At 56.0% G+C, this 15562-nt stretch overlaps 2 protein-coding genes across 2 annotated transcripts in view; one reads left to right on the top strand and one right to left on the bottom strand.

The window, feature by feature from the left end:
• DIDO1 (death inducer-obliterator 1) overlaps positions 1-7896 on the bottom strand; it is a 51989-nt gene extending 44093 nt beyond the window's left edge. The window contains exon 1 of the mRNA XM_036244065.1: positions 7851-7896. The gene's annotated coding sequence lies outside the window, so the exon portion shown is untranslated. The remainder of the gene's footprint in view (positions 1-7850) is intronic.
• A 357-nt stretch (positions 7897-8253) lies between these two features.
• On the top strand, positions 8254-14321 carry GID8 (GID complex subunit 8 homolog). Its single transcript, XM_036245649.1, has 5 exons — positions 8254-8311; positions 10844-10974; positions 11875-12071; positions 12359-12556; positions 13453-14321. The coding sequence occupies exons 2-5, from the start codon at positions 10857-10859 to the stop codon at positions 13624-13626; spliced, it is 687 nt and encodes a 228-aa protein (XP_036101542.1). The 5' UTR covers positions 8254-8311; positions 10844-10856; the 3' UTR covers positions 13627-14321.
• Positions 14322-15562: the final 1241 nt, after the last annotated feature.

Here is a 15562-nt window from a genome sequence, read left to right as displayed (position 1 = left end):
AAAGTGGAAAGGTGCTGAGCGCCGGGAAACTGCGCCCCTGCCCACGAGTGCTTTTCATAGACTCTCTGAAAGAGCGCAAGGCCTGTCCCTTTTCTTCAAAGGAAGACAGCGCAGCTAGTTTCGTTAGGACCACCTTCTAGGAATCTTGCAGGGATGGGCTCTACGCTCTTCTTGTGTCTTCAGGTTTGCCCCCAGATAGGGGTAGTGGGAAAGTTACAGACGAGACAGACCGAGTTTGCATGGTGATTGATCTTGGGGCAAGTTGTCTGTAAAATGGGGCTGGCATGCTGGGGCACTGGGGAAGATCACATGACACGTTCCCTACAAAGGGTCCCCAAAAATGGGAGTTGGAATGGGGAAACCCTACTGCCCAGCCTCTTTAGCTGATCCTTAAATGCAGTAAAACAGCAGCAATGTCTTTCTGCAAGTTGAGATTTTAACTCTGGGGTGCAGTTTCAGGCCGGTGCTTAGTGGGGTGACAGGCACCGAGGACAGGGCCAATGGTGGACGAGGAGGAGGAATCTGAGGAAGCTCCGAGTGGGAAACAAGGCACAGAGGGAAAGGTGGAGGCATTAGGAAGCCCCACTGGTTGCCGGATCATGTGGGATGACCCTCACAGCTCCGGGGCTGTGCCCCCACTTTAGATCTCTCCCAGAAGAACTGGCTGACTGGGGTCCTGCAGGCTGAGGGGCACCCCTCCCGTGGTAGGAGCCAAGCTCTCTCCCTCCTCAGGTAAGTACAGCCCACTTGTTCCAATTCCTCATGGGAGCTACTCCTCACTGGTGGAAAGAAGCATTTCTGGAACTTAAGGTATTTTTTAGTTGAAATCTGCCAATTAAGGAGTATTTCCTCCTAACAAACTTATTTTAATAACTAACCCAAATAAAAAAAGGTGTCTCTAGTTGTCTCAAATTCTTCCCTAAATACTCCCATGCACAAAAAACCCAAACCCCCAAGTCCTGGGGGGTGACACCCAGGAGTGACCAGAGGGTCAGAGGGGACGGACACTTAACAGGCTTCCAGGCCTCAATGGGGTTCAAGTCAGTGGGAAAGATAGTGCATCAGACACACCAGGTGTCCCCCCCGACCCCCGAAGCATATCGAAGGGGACTCATCAGTCCGTTAGAAAGCTGCTTGCTGGTGTCCAGCCTCTTCTTGCCCTGAGTAGAGCCTGCTGGAAAGCAGGGTTCTGGGCAGAATACTCTGATCTCAAATGAAAACTCTAAAGCAGAACACCCTCCAGGTCAAGTACAACCTTGAGAGGCCAGGGGCTCCAGTCTGGACCCTCCCTCTGAGTTCCACCCCTTTTCAAGGACAATTTAAAACCAAGCCAGGCAGCAACAAGTAGCTTTATTGTTACTCTCATTTGTAATTCAGAGATGAGCAGGCCAGCAATCTCCCCGAGGCTGGGCCCAGGTGGAGGGGGTGGGAAAGGCCCAGGTCGGAACTCTTCCCTCTGCCTCCCTGACCTCCCTCAGCATTTTGGGAAAACCTTCAGCATTTTTCCAGAATGGCCTCGGCCGCCAGTGCCCTTTGAAGCAGGGGTCATGGGCTGCAGGCTCAGACCTCACTCACCTGGCCCGAGGCCTGGGCGACAGCGAGCAGTGCCTGTTCCCAGTCCTCCGGGCTGCGGGAAGGGCACAGGCTGGCCCACCCCTTTCCATCACAGACATCTCCCTCTTTTGCTACCAAGCCTATTCCAGGGCTCCAGGGTGCCTGATACCCAAAGGCTGTGCTCTTAACCATTGGTGGGATTAAATACATGAATGAAAAGGTTATTATAAGACACATCCCACCATTCCCTGGGGCTAGAACAGTGGTTCTCAACCTGTGGGTGGCGACGCCTTTGGGGGTCAAATGACCCTTTCACAGGGGTCGCCTAAGACCATCGGAAAACACCTATTTCCGATGGTCTTAGGAACGGAGACACCACTCCTCTATCCGTCTCCAAGTGGGTCCGCCCACATGCAGATCTGCCCACATACAACATGAGGAACTGTATTAAAGGGTCATGGCATTAGGAAGGTTGAGAACCATTGGGCTAGAATATAAATTTCTAGCCCTGGCCAGTTTGGCTCAGCAGCTGAGCGTCGGCCTGCGGACGAGAGTCCCGGCTTCGGTTCCTGCTAGGGGTACGTACCACCAAAAACGTAAATAAAAAAAGAATATAAGTTTCTAGGGAGAGATAAATCTAGTCATTTTTGTATAGCTAACGAGTTTCAACCACTGTATTTAAAAACAAGCAAATTGATTTTCCCCAATTTTACATTGTATGAAACCAGCGAACTTATAGCTGTGGAACTGCTCGGACAAAAGTCTCCTTACAGTCCTGTCAGGACGTAGAACTTATTTCCAGGTGGCTACTTCCACAATTACCAGACAGGAGAGCCGCCTCCACCCGCCTCAGGAGCGTGCACTGGGTTCGCACCTGGATTTCCTGACGGCAGCCCCCAGTTCCAGGACCGCCCAGAGCCACCCCGGTTGGAAGCTGACGCACACCCTTCAGAGGCTCACGTCTCTCTACCCCACCTAACGTGTACAGATGCTAGCAAAGCCTCTGGACCCGCGGGCCTGCTGTCTTCCTCTACGCCAGGCTGCGGGTGGTTTAGACTCCAGGTCCCAAGACTGGTCGTCTTTCTTTCGCTACCAATAGCCTGATAAGCCCTTTGGTTTATAAAAGGCTTCCAGCTGCAGAAGTTAAGTTTTTGTTTCACTGCTGTAAGGTTTCAGTCAAGAGTGAAAGGGTGCGAAGCTCGGGGCTGTGGCTGCCTCTGCTGCCCAGACCTCTGTCCACAGCAGGGTGAGTCCCACCGCTACAGCCCCACACTAGGCAGGGCGGGTGCTGGGTGCTGTCCCCAGGCCACCAGTGGTCTCAGAAGCAGAGTGCTCAAGAGCCCAGGGTGGCGAGTAAGTCAGGAAAAACAAGTAATGCAAGGAAAAGGCGGGAGTCAAACTGTGTGTCCAACACTGATGGCCTACAGAGAGTGAGCTGGGGGTGTGACAGAGCTACATGTTCTGTCTTTCAGGCCAAAGAAGAAACAACCCTAAAAGACGAGGAAAGGGAAGGAGGGCGGGAGGAGGGGAGCACCGTGTTCACACCCAGAACTTTTCTGCACTGACTAGCTGCATCCATCAGGGTGGTGTCACCTGAACCACCCTGGAGACACTGGGATGACTGACTTAATCACAAAAGCAACAGGACGCGGCCCCTGCGTGGGTCCAGCATCTAAACAAGGTGCAAAGACTGCCCTGGAGCCAGCGCACTGCACGGGGAGCTCAGACAGAGCCGAAGCGCGTGCTCTGCCTCCCTGCACAGTCCAGTCCTAGCTCTGCTCCTGAGCCGACAGGAGCTCGCGTGCACAGAGCAGTGCTGGTCACTGCCTTTCGGACGGGTCCTGTGACTGAGATGTCTGTTTCCCTGAGTTCAGTGAAAGTACATAGTCAACTTCAGGAGAAACCGGCATTTTAGTAAGTACAAGGCAATGGAAACTGCATCCCTATCTGGCTGGTTTTAGTTCGACAGGCTCTAGAGCAGTGGTTCTCAACCTGTGGGTCGCGACCCCTTGGGGGGGGGGGTCGCCTAAGACCATCGGAAAACACATATTTCCAATGGTGATTCATAACAGTAGCAAAATTACAGTTACGAAGTAGCAGTGAAAATAATTTTGTGGTTGGGGGTCACCACATGAAGAACTGTATTAAAAGGGTCGGCATTAAGAAGGTTGAGAACCATTGGCCAGAGGAACAGCAAATAAAAAAGCCAGGAAAACCAGGGCCAGGCATGGGTGCCAACGGAGACAGTGCGAGCGCAGCAGTGCCTCGGGGCTGCCCCTGCCTCCCACAATGAAAGTGTGTCAAAGTGAGATGATCTAAAGGCAGGTCTAACAGTGGCCTCACGGATTGGCCCAAGTAGAAATGCTGTGTGAATTCGTCCCTGCTCTAGCCGCTCACTGGGACAGATTGGTGAGGAGGAGGAAGATGTATCTGGTGGAAACACCAAGAACAGCAGAGACGAGCTAAAGGATTTCAAAAGGGTGCCCAAAAGGTCCTTCTCTTGCATTGTAACAAAATCAACACCCGTAAGTCACCCTTTCACAGCGAGATATTTCTGAGTTCCAAATGAACCAACTGCTTCCAAAATATAGACGGCCCAGGAGGAACAGTGCCAGCTCTGTCCGTGCGGAGGGAGGCCAGCCGCTGCATGACTGGTGGCACCGAGGAATCCTGGGACCGTCGTCAAACACAGTTCCTTACTCCGGCACTCAGCAAGCAGTTAAAGCACAATGGCAAGAGCAGTTTAAAGTCAAGAAACAAAAACAAAAAACAAAATTTTGCAAGTGTTTTGAAAGAGAAAAACATGAACATTAACTGAAAAATATCTCATTTTGCCCTGGCCGGCATGGCTCAGTGGTTAGAGCATCAGCCCTTGCACGGGAGAGTCCTGGGTTGGATTCACCGTCAAGGGCACGTACCTGGGCTGCAGGTTTGATCCCCAGCCCAATCAGTATTTCTCTTTCTCTCCCCGTTTCCTCCCTTCCACTCTCTCTAAAAATCAATGGAAAAACACCCTCAGATGAAAATGAGGATTAACGCCCCCCTAAATCAATGGGGATAAAAGTCCTCCCATGAGGGTTAACAAAAAAAAAGAAAAGAAAAATGTCTCATCTTCATTCAGCATTTCTATCTCTGACCAGACATCCAATTACAACATCTAGGTCATGCAAACAAAACCAAACCAAAACAAAACAAACCCTCAAAGCACATACAGATGTGCCCATGAACATATATGTTATGTGCGATATACTTATGTGTATGTATGCGTGTGTGTGTATAAAACTCAAGTAGAAAAAGAGGATAACTCCCAAACCACTCTGTGTATCTCGAACCCTGGACCAGCCAGGTCTGAAGGACACAGTCAACTCAAGTGCCATGCAGGTCTGCAGCAAACCTGCCTGACCACCCCAGGCCACCCCATTTGTTTCAGGTGGCACTATGCTGGACACAGTTTATGTTACAACCTCAGCAGGAGTTAAACGTTAAAATATTAGTTGTTTTTACCCCACAAAGAAACTTATGACAAAGCAAGTGCCTTTGGACTTAGCGGCACCACCCATCAGGTGAATTTACAGAGGAAGGGTGATCAGATCAAACAATCCCTCCCCCCATTCAACATGCCTCCCAGGGTCCTGGTTCAGCTAAGCCACATGGCAACTAAGCACGTGCAGAACCACCTAGTAATAAAACGCTCCTTCACTCCCCTCAGCCTGTGGCAGCCAAGGCCATGGAAACTGACTTCTGGGTGTTTGCTGCCGACTGGTGGTCACTATGCGGAGCAGCAGCAACCCACAGTTTCCGTTTACACCTGATCTGAAGAACCAGGTTTTGTCTTTGTCAAGTCTCTTTGATAAGGGGCGCCAGCCAGCATGTAGGGATTCGAGTTATGCTTTTGGGTTTTGAGAGTAATACAAAAACATCTGTAAAACCTGGCTGATGTCCTAGCTGTTCAAAACTGCCTAGGACTTGAGAAAGGAAGCACTGTGCATTTTATTCTCAAAATACTTTCCTCCTGTCCAACGGAGACTCCGCCTAGACTCGGAGGGCACCTGGCTGTTCTCCTTCCACAGCCCACCTCTTTCTTATCAAGAAGCTCAGCAGTTAGTGAGCCCACAAAGCTGAAATCTGGGTCACCTGGTCACTACCCCAGATGGTGACCAGTGTGACCCTACACCCACCCACCTCCTTGCTGGTCCCCACACTCTGCTACATGCTGGTGTCCTCAGGGCTCTGGCCAGGCCTGTACTTCACTCCATGCACTCTCCACAGGGGACCTCAGGCACACCTGGCTGTGCTTACCTTTACCTCTGTCCTCTTCCCTAACACCACTCACCCACCCCACTGGACACACACCTGTCGCATAGCTTGCACTGCTGCTGCACGCGTTAGCTGTCTCCACCTCACCCCACTCCCCTCAGCTCAATGCAGCCTACGGTTTTCCACTCCCACTGTGTCACTGGACAAGCTCCGTCACCAGTAACTGCCCAGTGGGTAGTTCTAGGTGAATTTCACACTGGACTGCCCTGCTGCACTTGACATGGTTAATCACACCTTCTAGAAACTCTATGCCCCAAGGCTCCAGCAGAGCTGCTACCCTCCACCACTGGACTTGTCAAACCTCTCTGGCTGTTCCTTCTCTGTTCACCCGTTGGGCAGCCTTGGCTAACAGCTACATGTTGCTGTCCTCCTGGATTCTGGACTTCACCCTCTCCCCCTCTCTATGGACTTTCTCTGAAAGTCAACTCTCAGTCCCCATCTTTCTCCATAGCGTTAAGCAACTCAAAGTCAATGAGGCCCACACCTACTGCGTCCCCTCTCTTGCTCATTACGATGGTTCTTGTTCAGTTGGTGCCGCCACCACCGACACCAGCAACCAGGCAGGCTACACACCTCGGTGTCATTCTTGACTTTCTCTCCAGAGCCCTACAAACTGTCAATCACCAAGAACTGCTCATCTCCCTCCTCGGTGGAGGCCTCCCGTTGTCCCTTTCTGCTGAGAGCGCTTCTAGTTAAGGTCCTCGGCGTCACTCATTCCTTCCCATGCCCAGCAAGCTGCTATGGAACTCCCACCACGAAATGGACGCTTTAGCTCTAGAGAGTGCTATCGGGTGACAGTGACAACAGTGTGCTAGAGCCAACCAAGGGATACTTTAGGGCACCACGTGAGCATAAAGGAGACACTGCGTCCAGCTTTGTTCAGAGGGGTGGGCCCCCTCCCGCCCCCCGGAGCTCGCTACATAAAGGCCCAGCGCCTGAGCGCCAGGGAGCCTCCCACAGGCCGGGATGGCCGGAGTGGAGAGAAAGGGCAGGAGTGGTGAGGCGTTCAGCTCTGCTCGCTCTGCAGAGGCCGTTGTGGAGTCTCCAAAGGGTGAGAAGAGGACGAGGGAAGGAGAGACCAGCCGGCCTGCTGCGTGGGCTTCTAACACGAGCTGGCAGGACCCCTCAGGGCGACCCAGGAGCACAAACGCTGGGACCAAAGAAGAGCAACCAGTCTGCGGACAGAACCTGCGGGCTCAGCGACCAGTTCGCTGCTGCGGGGACAGGCGGTTCGCCCATGACCCCAGCTGAAGCCTCTTTGGACCGGAATACGCTGTGTCCTTCGGGCACCGGCCTTCGAGCTTTTTGCCTGTGTCCGCCTGAAAACAGTTTTACCATCCTGCGCCCCCGCCACGCACCACCACGTCGACCCCTAAAACTGTTTATAAGGTTAAGCGGTTGCAAAGGATTAAGGACGAAGGGGTGACTGCATCTGCGTTTCAAACGGATTCGTGTCAAAACCTGGGACCCGCACACTCGCTCACTCGACCAATGGGACCCGTCGTCCTCGTCGAGCCCATCTGCCGGGTCGGACTTTCTTGCCGCCAGGAGTCCGACACCGCTCTTGCGTCCAGCTCACCTTGGAGCAACCCCACGAGGCCGTGGAGCCCCTGCCTGCAAACTCCAGGGGCGTCGGCTTCCCTCCACCGCCCTCTGCGGCGACGCGGAACCGGGCCGCGCTCGGGCCCGCCGGGTCCTCGAGCAGACGCCCTGCGACGGGCGACCCCGGCCGAGGAGACCGCGCCGCTCGGGCCCCGCAGCGCCCGCCCCGGCCCGGGCTCGGCGGAGCTGACGTCGGGAGCGAGCTAGTGCGCGCTCGCCGACACGGCGGGAACCCGAGCCGCCCCCCCCACGGAACGGGGAGCTCCCGCCGGCCGCGCTGGGGCGGCTCCGCCCGGGCCTGGGAGGAAGCCCGGCCCCGGGCGGCGCGGAGCCCCGGCGCCTGTTCCCCGCCCCCGCCCCGTGCCCTCCGGGCTCACACGCACGACGGAAGGGCCCCTGGGACCTTCGCCTCGGGCTCAGTCCAGCTGCCGCATTCCCCGCGCGAAGTTCCCCCGCCGCGACGCCTCCACTGCGGCCATCTTGCCCGGAGCCTGACGACGCCTTTTGACTCTCGCGCCAACCCGTAGAGCGAGGGCGCCGCCAAGAGCGTCGCGCGCAAGGACGGAAGTTGTAGTTCGGCGCTTCCGGGCGGCCGCCGCGCCCCGCCCCGCCGCAGCCGGCCTGGATTGGCTGCCGGCTCCCGGGCTCGCGATCTCGCGGGAAGAGGCTGAGTGGGCGGCCGCCGGTGCGTCTGCCCTCCCGTTCCCCGCCCCCGCCTCCGTCGCGGCCCCCGCCTCCGCCTCCCCCTGCCCGGCGCCGCCGCCCCCTCGCCGCCCGGCCCGGCCCGGCCCTCCGAGCGGCCGCGGAGACTGCGCAGCGCGGGAGGCGGGATCGCACGGTAAGATGGCCGCGGCGGGCCCAGGCGGTCGGGCCGAGCGTCCCCGCGGGAGCGGGAGCGGGAGCTCGGCGGGGCGGGGATGGGGTCGGGCCCGCGCGGGGTCTTAGGGTGTCGCCGGTCCCAGCAGGTGTCAGGCCGGGGCTCGTCCTCAGCGGCGGCGGCGCCCCTGAGTTTGCAAGTGGAGCTGCCCGTTGCTCCGGCCGAAGCTGCCCGGGCGCCGTCATCCCTCCCGGGAGGACACGGCCGGAGGCGGCCCGGCGTCCGGAACCGGGCCCGGACAGGCGGCTCGCGTGTCTGCCGAGAGCTCGCTTCTCTCAGCACCTGCTTCCTGCAGACCCCGACCTGGCGGGACGGCCCCCGCCGCCGGGGACGCGGGTGCCCCGGTCCGGTCTGCGCGGCGCTGAGCGCTGACTGCCGGGTGCAGCCGCTGCGGCTGCCGGTGGCGGTCGGCGCAGCTGCCTTTCTGTCCCGTCCGGGGACCTGTGCGGTCGCAGTTACGCGGTGGGCAGCGGCCAGGAGGGACGGGTGTGTGCGAGGAGCAGCGTCTCTCGGTTTTGTCTCGGCGGCCCGCTGGGTGTCGGTGTCTCCCACGGGCCGGGACTTTGTCTTGCGTCCCTTGGCGTTTCTCCCCACACTGCCTCCCTGCGTGACCTGCGCCAGACTGTCGGCCGTCCACGTTTTCTGGCGGATGTTCCCCTAATTAGTGTTCCCAGCGCCGAGCTGGGACCTGTCATCCAGGGGCCTGCTGGAGCTCCCCACTGCAAGTCGGACGGGCAGCCCAGACTGGCCCTGCTCCCCAAACCTGTTCCTGTCCCAGTCCTGCCTCCTCGTCTGGGGCCCCGTCCTTCCAGGGCTCGCTTGAACCCTCCAGTTGTCCCCTTATCCCTCCACCTTCCGTCCAGCAGCAAGGCCCATGGTGTCCCCAGCTGTCCGCGCTCTGTCCCTCTTGTTTGGGTGGCTCCTTACTGGCCTTCCTGCTCAACTCTCGCCACCCCACATTCGCTGCTGTCTTTTAATTTTATTTAAAATGTATTGAAGCATTGAACGAGTGCTTTGTTATATGTAAAGTAGTGTCCCTTACATATATGTCAGTGACAAAGGGTAAAAACAAAGTGGTCGGTGGTGGGCTTGCCCCATCTCAGAAGCCCAGGGTGCTCCCAGGGTCGCCCCCTGTCTGCCCCTCCTTCCTTGGTAGCACCTCCTCAGTTTCCTGTTTCACCTGTGCTTACTGCTAAAGCAATACATTTTGTAGTCTGCCTGGTTTTCTTTCTTTCTTTTTTTATTCCTCACCCGAGGATATTTTTCTACTTATTATCAGATAGAGTGAGAGGGAGAAAAAGAGAGAGACACACGTCGATGTGATAGAGCCACTTCCACTGGTTGCTTCCCAAATGACCCCACCAGGGCCAGGGACGAACTACAACCAAAGTATGTCCCCTTGACCGGAATTGAACCTGCGACTCATTGGTTTGCGGGCTGACGCGCTAACCGCTGAGCCAAACCGGCCAGGACTGGTTTTTGTTCTTTGCTAAACTGTCTGCCACATGTGGGCCTCTGCTGCAGCCCGTGTTCATCAGCTGGTTCCTGAGAGGCGGCCACAGGGCTGTCCTCATTTATTTCAGCTGCTTCAGTGAATTCTGCCATGTGAACACCGGGTCACAGTCCCGTTTGAGCAACCTAAATCCAAATAGCCCTGAAAACCAAGTGTTTTTGTTTTTAACCTATTTGATGGTGAAACCTGACCTGGCAGAGGCTGTTGAATGGTCTCACCCATTTCACAGAAGAATTAGTGTTTGATTGTGGGGTGCTGCCCCGGGCCCGTGAGGACGCCAGGTCACACAGTGTTAGGCTTTGTGTGGTCTGGAAGGTTCTGGATCCTGACACACACCCGCCCAAGGGTCTGGGGCTTAGGGCTGTGGGCCTGGTCCTCGCTGCTGCTGGGTGGACGTCTGATGGGTGGCTTCCGTGTTCCTGTTGTCCTGAACAGCGTTTCTGGGAACAGGCTTGTCTGGTGACGTGGTGCGTTTCCGAGGTCTGGTCTGGTGGGAGTGGAGTTGCGGGGCTGTGCCTGTGAGGTCGGCCTCACTGGGGTCCGAGTGTTTCACAGTGCAGCCTGCTCTGCGGGCAGTGAGAGCTCATGACCTCTCGGGTCTTTGTGACACTGGTGATGTCACTTCTCAGTCTCTGTTGGTCTGGTGGCTGATCGCAAGCTTCTTTTCAACACGAATGTCACAGCATGTAATTCTATCTAAACTCCATCCTCAGCCTTGCTGACCTCAGATGACCTCTTGACCTCTTATTTCTTTGACCCCTGGCTCTTTCTTGCATTCATCCTACCTTCTAACACCAAGTCTTCTGCCTGGTCCCTAACCCTTCACTCGGGTCACATGCCTTTTGCACATGCTGTTCTCCAGATTTGAAGTATCTTCCCACTCTCCGTTACTTTTTACCACATCACTGTGTTTACTTCTGAAATGATCACAATTGTTAGAGAATCCTTCACCAATCTCTAAAATATTTTTTGTCTTGTAGAAATAAAATCAGAATGAGTTACACAGAAAAACCCGATGAAATCACGAAAGATGAGTGGATGGAAAAACTCAATAACTTACATGTGCAGCGAGCAGACATGAATCGCCTCATCATGAACTACCTGGTCACAGGTAACAGCCTGCAGTCAGGATGCGAGAGGTGCTCCCTTTCTGTGAATACACTCAGAGTTCACCGCTGAGCTTCCCTGTGCAGGCGATTTATCCTGGCATTGTAAATGCAGCACCAGCCTACCAAACCTGTGGGTCACCACGGCAAAGATGTTCTCTCCTGGAGACGAGGTCATTGTTCCCGTCCCTGAGACCTACCTAAGGCAAAAATTGGTTTCTTGGCTTTTGATATTTCTGCAATTAATTAGGATCATTAGGAATGTTCTGAAATGCACTTAAACCCTGAGTTGGTGACCTGGCCAGTTTGGTAAATCACACTGGACTTTTTCTAGAAGGTGCTGAGCTCACAGCGGGAGGGCGAGTGCAGAGCATACAGGGAAACAAGTGGTCTGTAGCTGACTCCGTCCTCTGTGACAGTGGAGAGGAAAAGGGGATTCTGCACATGGTAGGAAGCCCAGAGGGTTCCAAAGTTATGTCCCCTTCATGTTAGTTCTGAGTACCCCCTCCCCACGAGGCTCTGTTGAGATTCTTTCAATAGGTAGGAGGAAATGTGAGCCTGTGGCTGTGTGTGTGTGTGTAGAAGGGCAAACAGGCTGTGTGTGGACTCACGGAGATGAGGGTGTGGCCAGGTCCTTAAGGCTGTGAGTGGTGCCTCACCTGGCCCAGACCTCCAGCTGCCCTGCAGCCAGACCTGGGGTTGCAGCCTCCTCGTGGAGCCCACCCAACCTGCGGGCTTCATTTGCGGCACTGCAAGGGCATGACTAGGAATTCACAAAGATTAATGCCCAGCCCCTAAGGAAGTCGGTTCACATGGGATCACTAAGGCACACGGCTTAGAGCGCTGGGGCTTTGTGTCCATGTCCTGCTGACTTTCCGAGCAGTGAGGCCAGTTCTCCTCTCCAGAGGGCTTTAAGGAAGCCGCAGAGAAGTTTCGAATGGAGTCTGGGATCGAGCCGAGTGTGGACCTAGAAACCCTCGACGAGCGGATCAAAATCCGTGAGATGATCCTGAAGGGGCAGATTCAGGAGGCGATCGCCTTGATCAACAGCCTGCACCCGGAGCTGCTGGACACCAACCGCTACCTGTACTTCCACCTCCAGGTGAGTTTCAGGGGAGAGCATCTGCCCCGGGGCCTTACTAGGTGGCGGGGTGGTTCAGAAGGGCCTTTGAATCTGTTGATGGGACGTCGTGTAATTTATGTGGGGAAGGGATTTGAGTTAGCTGGTGTCTTATATTTCAGAAGTCATTTCTTGCTTTAAAAATGCAAATTGAGTAACTCAGAGATGCTCGAAAAGCATCCTGTAGGCTCTCCTTTGACTGGAGAGCAGCACAGCCGCCGGGGCACTGGCCGGTCGTGTGTCAGCCTGTGCGCTTGGCCCCTGACTAGCAACAGCACCTGATCGAGCTGATCCGCCAGCGGGAGACGGAGGCGGCGCTGGAGTTTGCGCAGACGCAGCTGGCGGAGCAGGGGGAGGAGAGCAGGGAGTGCCTGACGGAGTTGGAGCGCACACTGGCCCTGCTGGCCTTCGACAACCCCGAGGACTCGCCCTTTGGAGACCTTCTGAATATGATGCAGAGGCAGAAGGTAAGGAACCAGCCTGGGGTGGCTCTGCAGCGTAATGTGGACTGCGTCCGGCATGAGACCCTGGTGTGCAGCACCAGCTCTTCCTGCTGTCTCGCCCGCCATCGTGTGGGCCTGGGCTCCGGGTCCTGCGGCTTCATCTAACAGTACAGCGGCCCTTTTACCACTTGGAGTGTCTGGGCACCATGTATGGCTGACTCCCCGAGAACCTAACTACCGCACAGCCATCCTTGGTACCCACTTCAGGACCCCCACGGTGGGAACCAGAATCCACAGAGCCTCAGGTCCCCCAGGTAAAGGGGTGCGATGGTGCACGCAGCCGCCCCCACACCCACAGATCCCAAGGTGGAGGTGAAAACCACGTATGGGGGTGGTCAAGGGTGAGCTGTACCCAAGCCTCTGTCAGTTTTTCTCATTTCTCTTAACCTTAGTCCTGTGTACTTGGAACCTCTGAGAAATAGGTGTCCTCAGTGGTTTTTATTCAGAACCAGACTTGGTTCCGAAGCTTCCTGTCCTCACTGCTGGTTCTGCGGTCCAGCCAACGTGACGCTGGTCCCTTCCCCAGGCAAAGCAGCCTGTCCTCCGGTCCCTCCACAGCCCTTCAGGCCATGGCAGGTTCCCCTCAGGCTTCGTGGATGGAGCTTGCCTTCCCCCTTCCTCTCTCGTAGTCCCCTCCAGCCTGGCTCATGGCACTGACCTGCCATCCCGGCCAGGTGTGCCATTTGCCAACCAGACTTTGCGCTCCCTGTGGCAGAGGTGTGTGTGCATCCCGTGGGGGCCTCACGTGTCACAGGTGGGCTCTGGGAGGATGAGATGCGCAGTCACAACAGCCCCGCCCTGCCGCGCCCCGCCCCTCCCCTCCCCTGTGGGCTGTCCTGACTGGGTGTGTGTTCTTCTAGGTATGGAGCGAAGTGAACCAGGCTGTCCTAGATTACGAGAATCGTGAGTCAACACCCAAGCTGGCAAAATTACTGAAACTACTCCTTTGGGCTCAGAATGAGCTGGACCAGAAGAAAGTAAAGTACCCCAAAATGACAGACCTCAGCAAAGGTGTCATCGAGGAGCCCAAGTAGACCTGTGCGGGGACCCTGCATGTCACTGCACAGGGCTCGCCGGAATGTCCGGCTGTGACTGGGAAATTTTTACTACAGTAGAGACTCTTTTTCCCCCTTTACTTTTTTTTGGACCTGGCACCTCTTTTAAAGGGAAAATGGCCCTTGTAAGTGCTGGACAGCCTGCGGTGAAAGACCTTGTCCGGAAGCCTGGTGCTGGCCGCACGCGGCGCGTCCTGAAGGTGGTGGTGGCGCCTGGCACTCACAGTGTCCTGCTCCTGAAGGGCTCCCTGGCCTCTGCGCTGTCCTGTGAGGGGCACCAGTGACCCTCCCGGCCCCCCAGTCTACGAGAAGCACTGGTCATTGTCCCGCTTGCTGAGAGCTTGTGGGCAGACGGCACGCGTCCTTCCTTCTCCCGTCTCCGCGTGCAGGCTGCCCTTCCCCGGTTTCCGCTCGTTTTTCATAGCAAAGACTATAAATTTGTAAATCCTAACTCAGAGACTTCTTGTGTGAGGGCATCGACTTCGGTTTGTTTTCCTTCGGTCTGAGCTGTGTGGCTTTGGGGGACGTGTGTGAGTGGTGGGCTGTGTTTTTAATTTTTCAAATATATATTTTGGTGCTGTGTGTGGTCAGAGACCTTCCTGGTGAATCGGCGAGCCCTCTCTCTGGGCAGTTCTTTTGAAAATAAAGGTTTCACTTTGATTTCAAGAATGATCGAAATGGCCTCTAAAAAGTTTCAATTGTCATCTCAAACAAACCTTTTGTTTTCGGGGCTTAGGTCCCCATGGTGATGGCAGTGCCACCGTTGGGTCCCGCAGCTGGAGGACCACGTGTCCGGGGCTGTGCTGGGGTGCCGTGCCCTGATGTGGTGGAGGCCTCGGCGGGGGGTGCGCTTCCGCCTCAGGGTCTCACCTTACCCAGCATCCTGATCTGTGCTCACGTTTGCCTGCTGCCCGGGGTGGGGAGCCCGGAAGTGGCGGCCGGTGCACTTGGTGACACCTGAGTGACTGCGACTCGGAGCAAACAGCCACCCTGGGAGGCCAAGGTCCCCAGTGGGTAGAGCAGTGGGCAGTGTGGATGGGGATTCTGTCCTTTACAGATGCAGAGGTCAGACGTGTAGGCTGTGGATGTCCTAGCCTCTGCCCAGCCCTCATGCCACCTGTGACGGTTTCCGCTCAGATGTGACCTTAGGGTCATTTCCTCTGAGGCTGGAGGGGCAGACTTGCACGTTCAGGCCATTGACACATCAGTGCAGCAAGAGCCAGAGGACAGGTGTTAGGAGAGAGGTGGAGATGAGGCCACATTTCCAGAGACGCACCAGTGACTCCGCATGTTCCTAAGCACCTTTCCTCAGCGTGTGTGGGCGGTTCACCTGCATGATGACTGCACAAGCGAATCTGGCACGGACTTCGTGTGTGAGGGTCTGAGGTGGGTGGTGCTGGGAGTCCTGAACGCAGGAGTCGCCCAGAGACGTCCTGGGCCGAGTGGGGTTGTCACGAGCATGACATCCCATTGAGTGGCCGTAAGACAGCAGGCTGCCATTTCATCAAGCACGGAGCTTAATCGGCCAGTGCTGCCGACCCGCATGGGCCAGACAGCGGGGAGACTCCGTACTCAGGTGGTCTTGCTTTCTCCACCTTTAAGAGGTCTATTCCCATGACCTCCCAGAACGGGACGTCCTTCAGGAGCGTGTCCCAGAGTGTGCCGTCACTGCTGCTGGCCACCTCTGGTGGTCTCCACGCCCAGCTAGACCATCTGGAGTGATGACGAGGAAGGGTCCATCATGCGACTTTCTGCTGTGTCTCCTGGGATCTCACTGTTGTGTTCATGAAGGTGTGCTTTCCGGAGGTGGTTTAGTTCTTCCTTCCACGCTTCCTTGTGGGAGGTGCCTTGAAACAAGTAGAGTTGGAGAATGTTGTGGTTCTCCGTGTCCCTGGCAAGAAGTCGTGCGAGGAAT

Source organism: Molossus molossus, unplaced genomic scaffold (assembly GCF_014108415.1).
Source record: "Molossus molossus isolate mMolMol1 unplaced genomic scaffold, mMolMol1.p scaffold_m16_p_6, whole genome shotgun sequence".
NCBI lineage: Eukaryota > Metazoa > Chordata > Mammalia > Chiroptera > Molossidae > Molossus > Molossus molossus.
This window is presented reverse-complemented; position numbering and strand designations above follow the sequence as displayed.

What these genes read in the sequence shown, in the direction of transcription:
- GID8 (XM_036245649.1), top strand. Translation starts at nt 10,857, where the DNA reads ATGAGTTACACAGAAAAACCCGATGAAATCACGAAAGATGAGTGGATG. An exon ending in ACCTGTACTTCCACCTCCAG is followed by an intron (nt 12,072 to 12,358) that starts GTGAGTTTCAGG and finishes GCCCCTGACTAG; the next exon opens with CAACAGCACCTGATCGAGCT. An exon ending in ATATGATGCAGAGGCAGAAG is followed by an intron (nt 12,557 to 13,452) that starts GTAAGGAACCAG and finishes GTGTTCTTCTAG; the next exon opens with GTATGGAGCGAAGTGAACCA.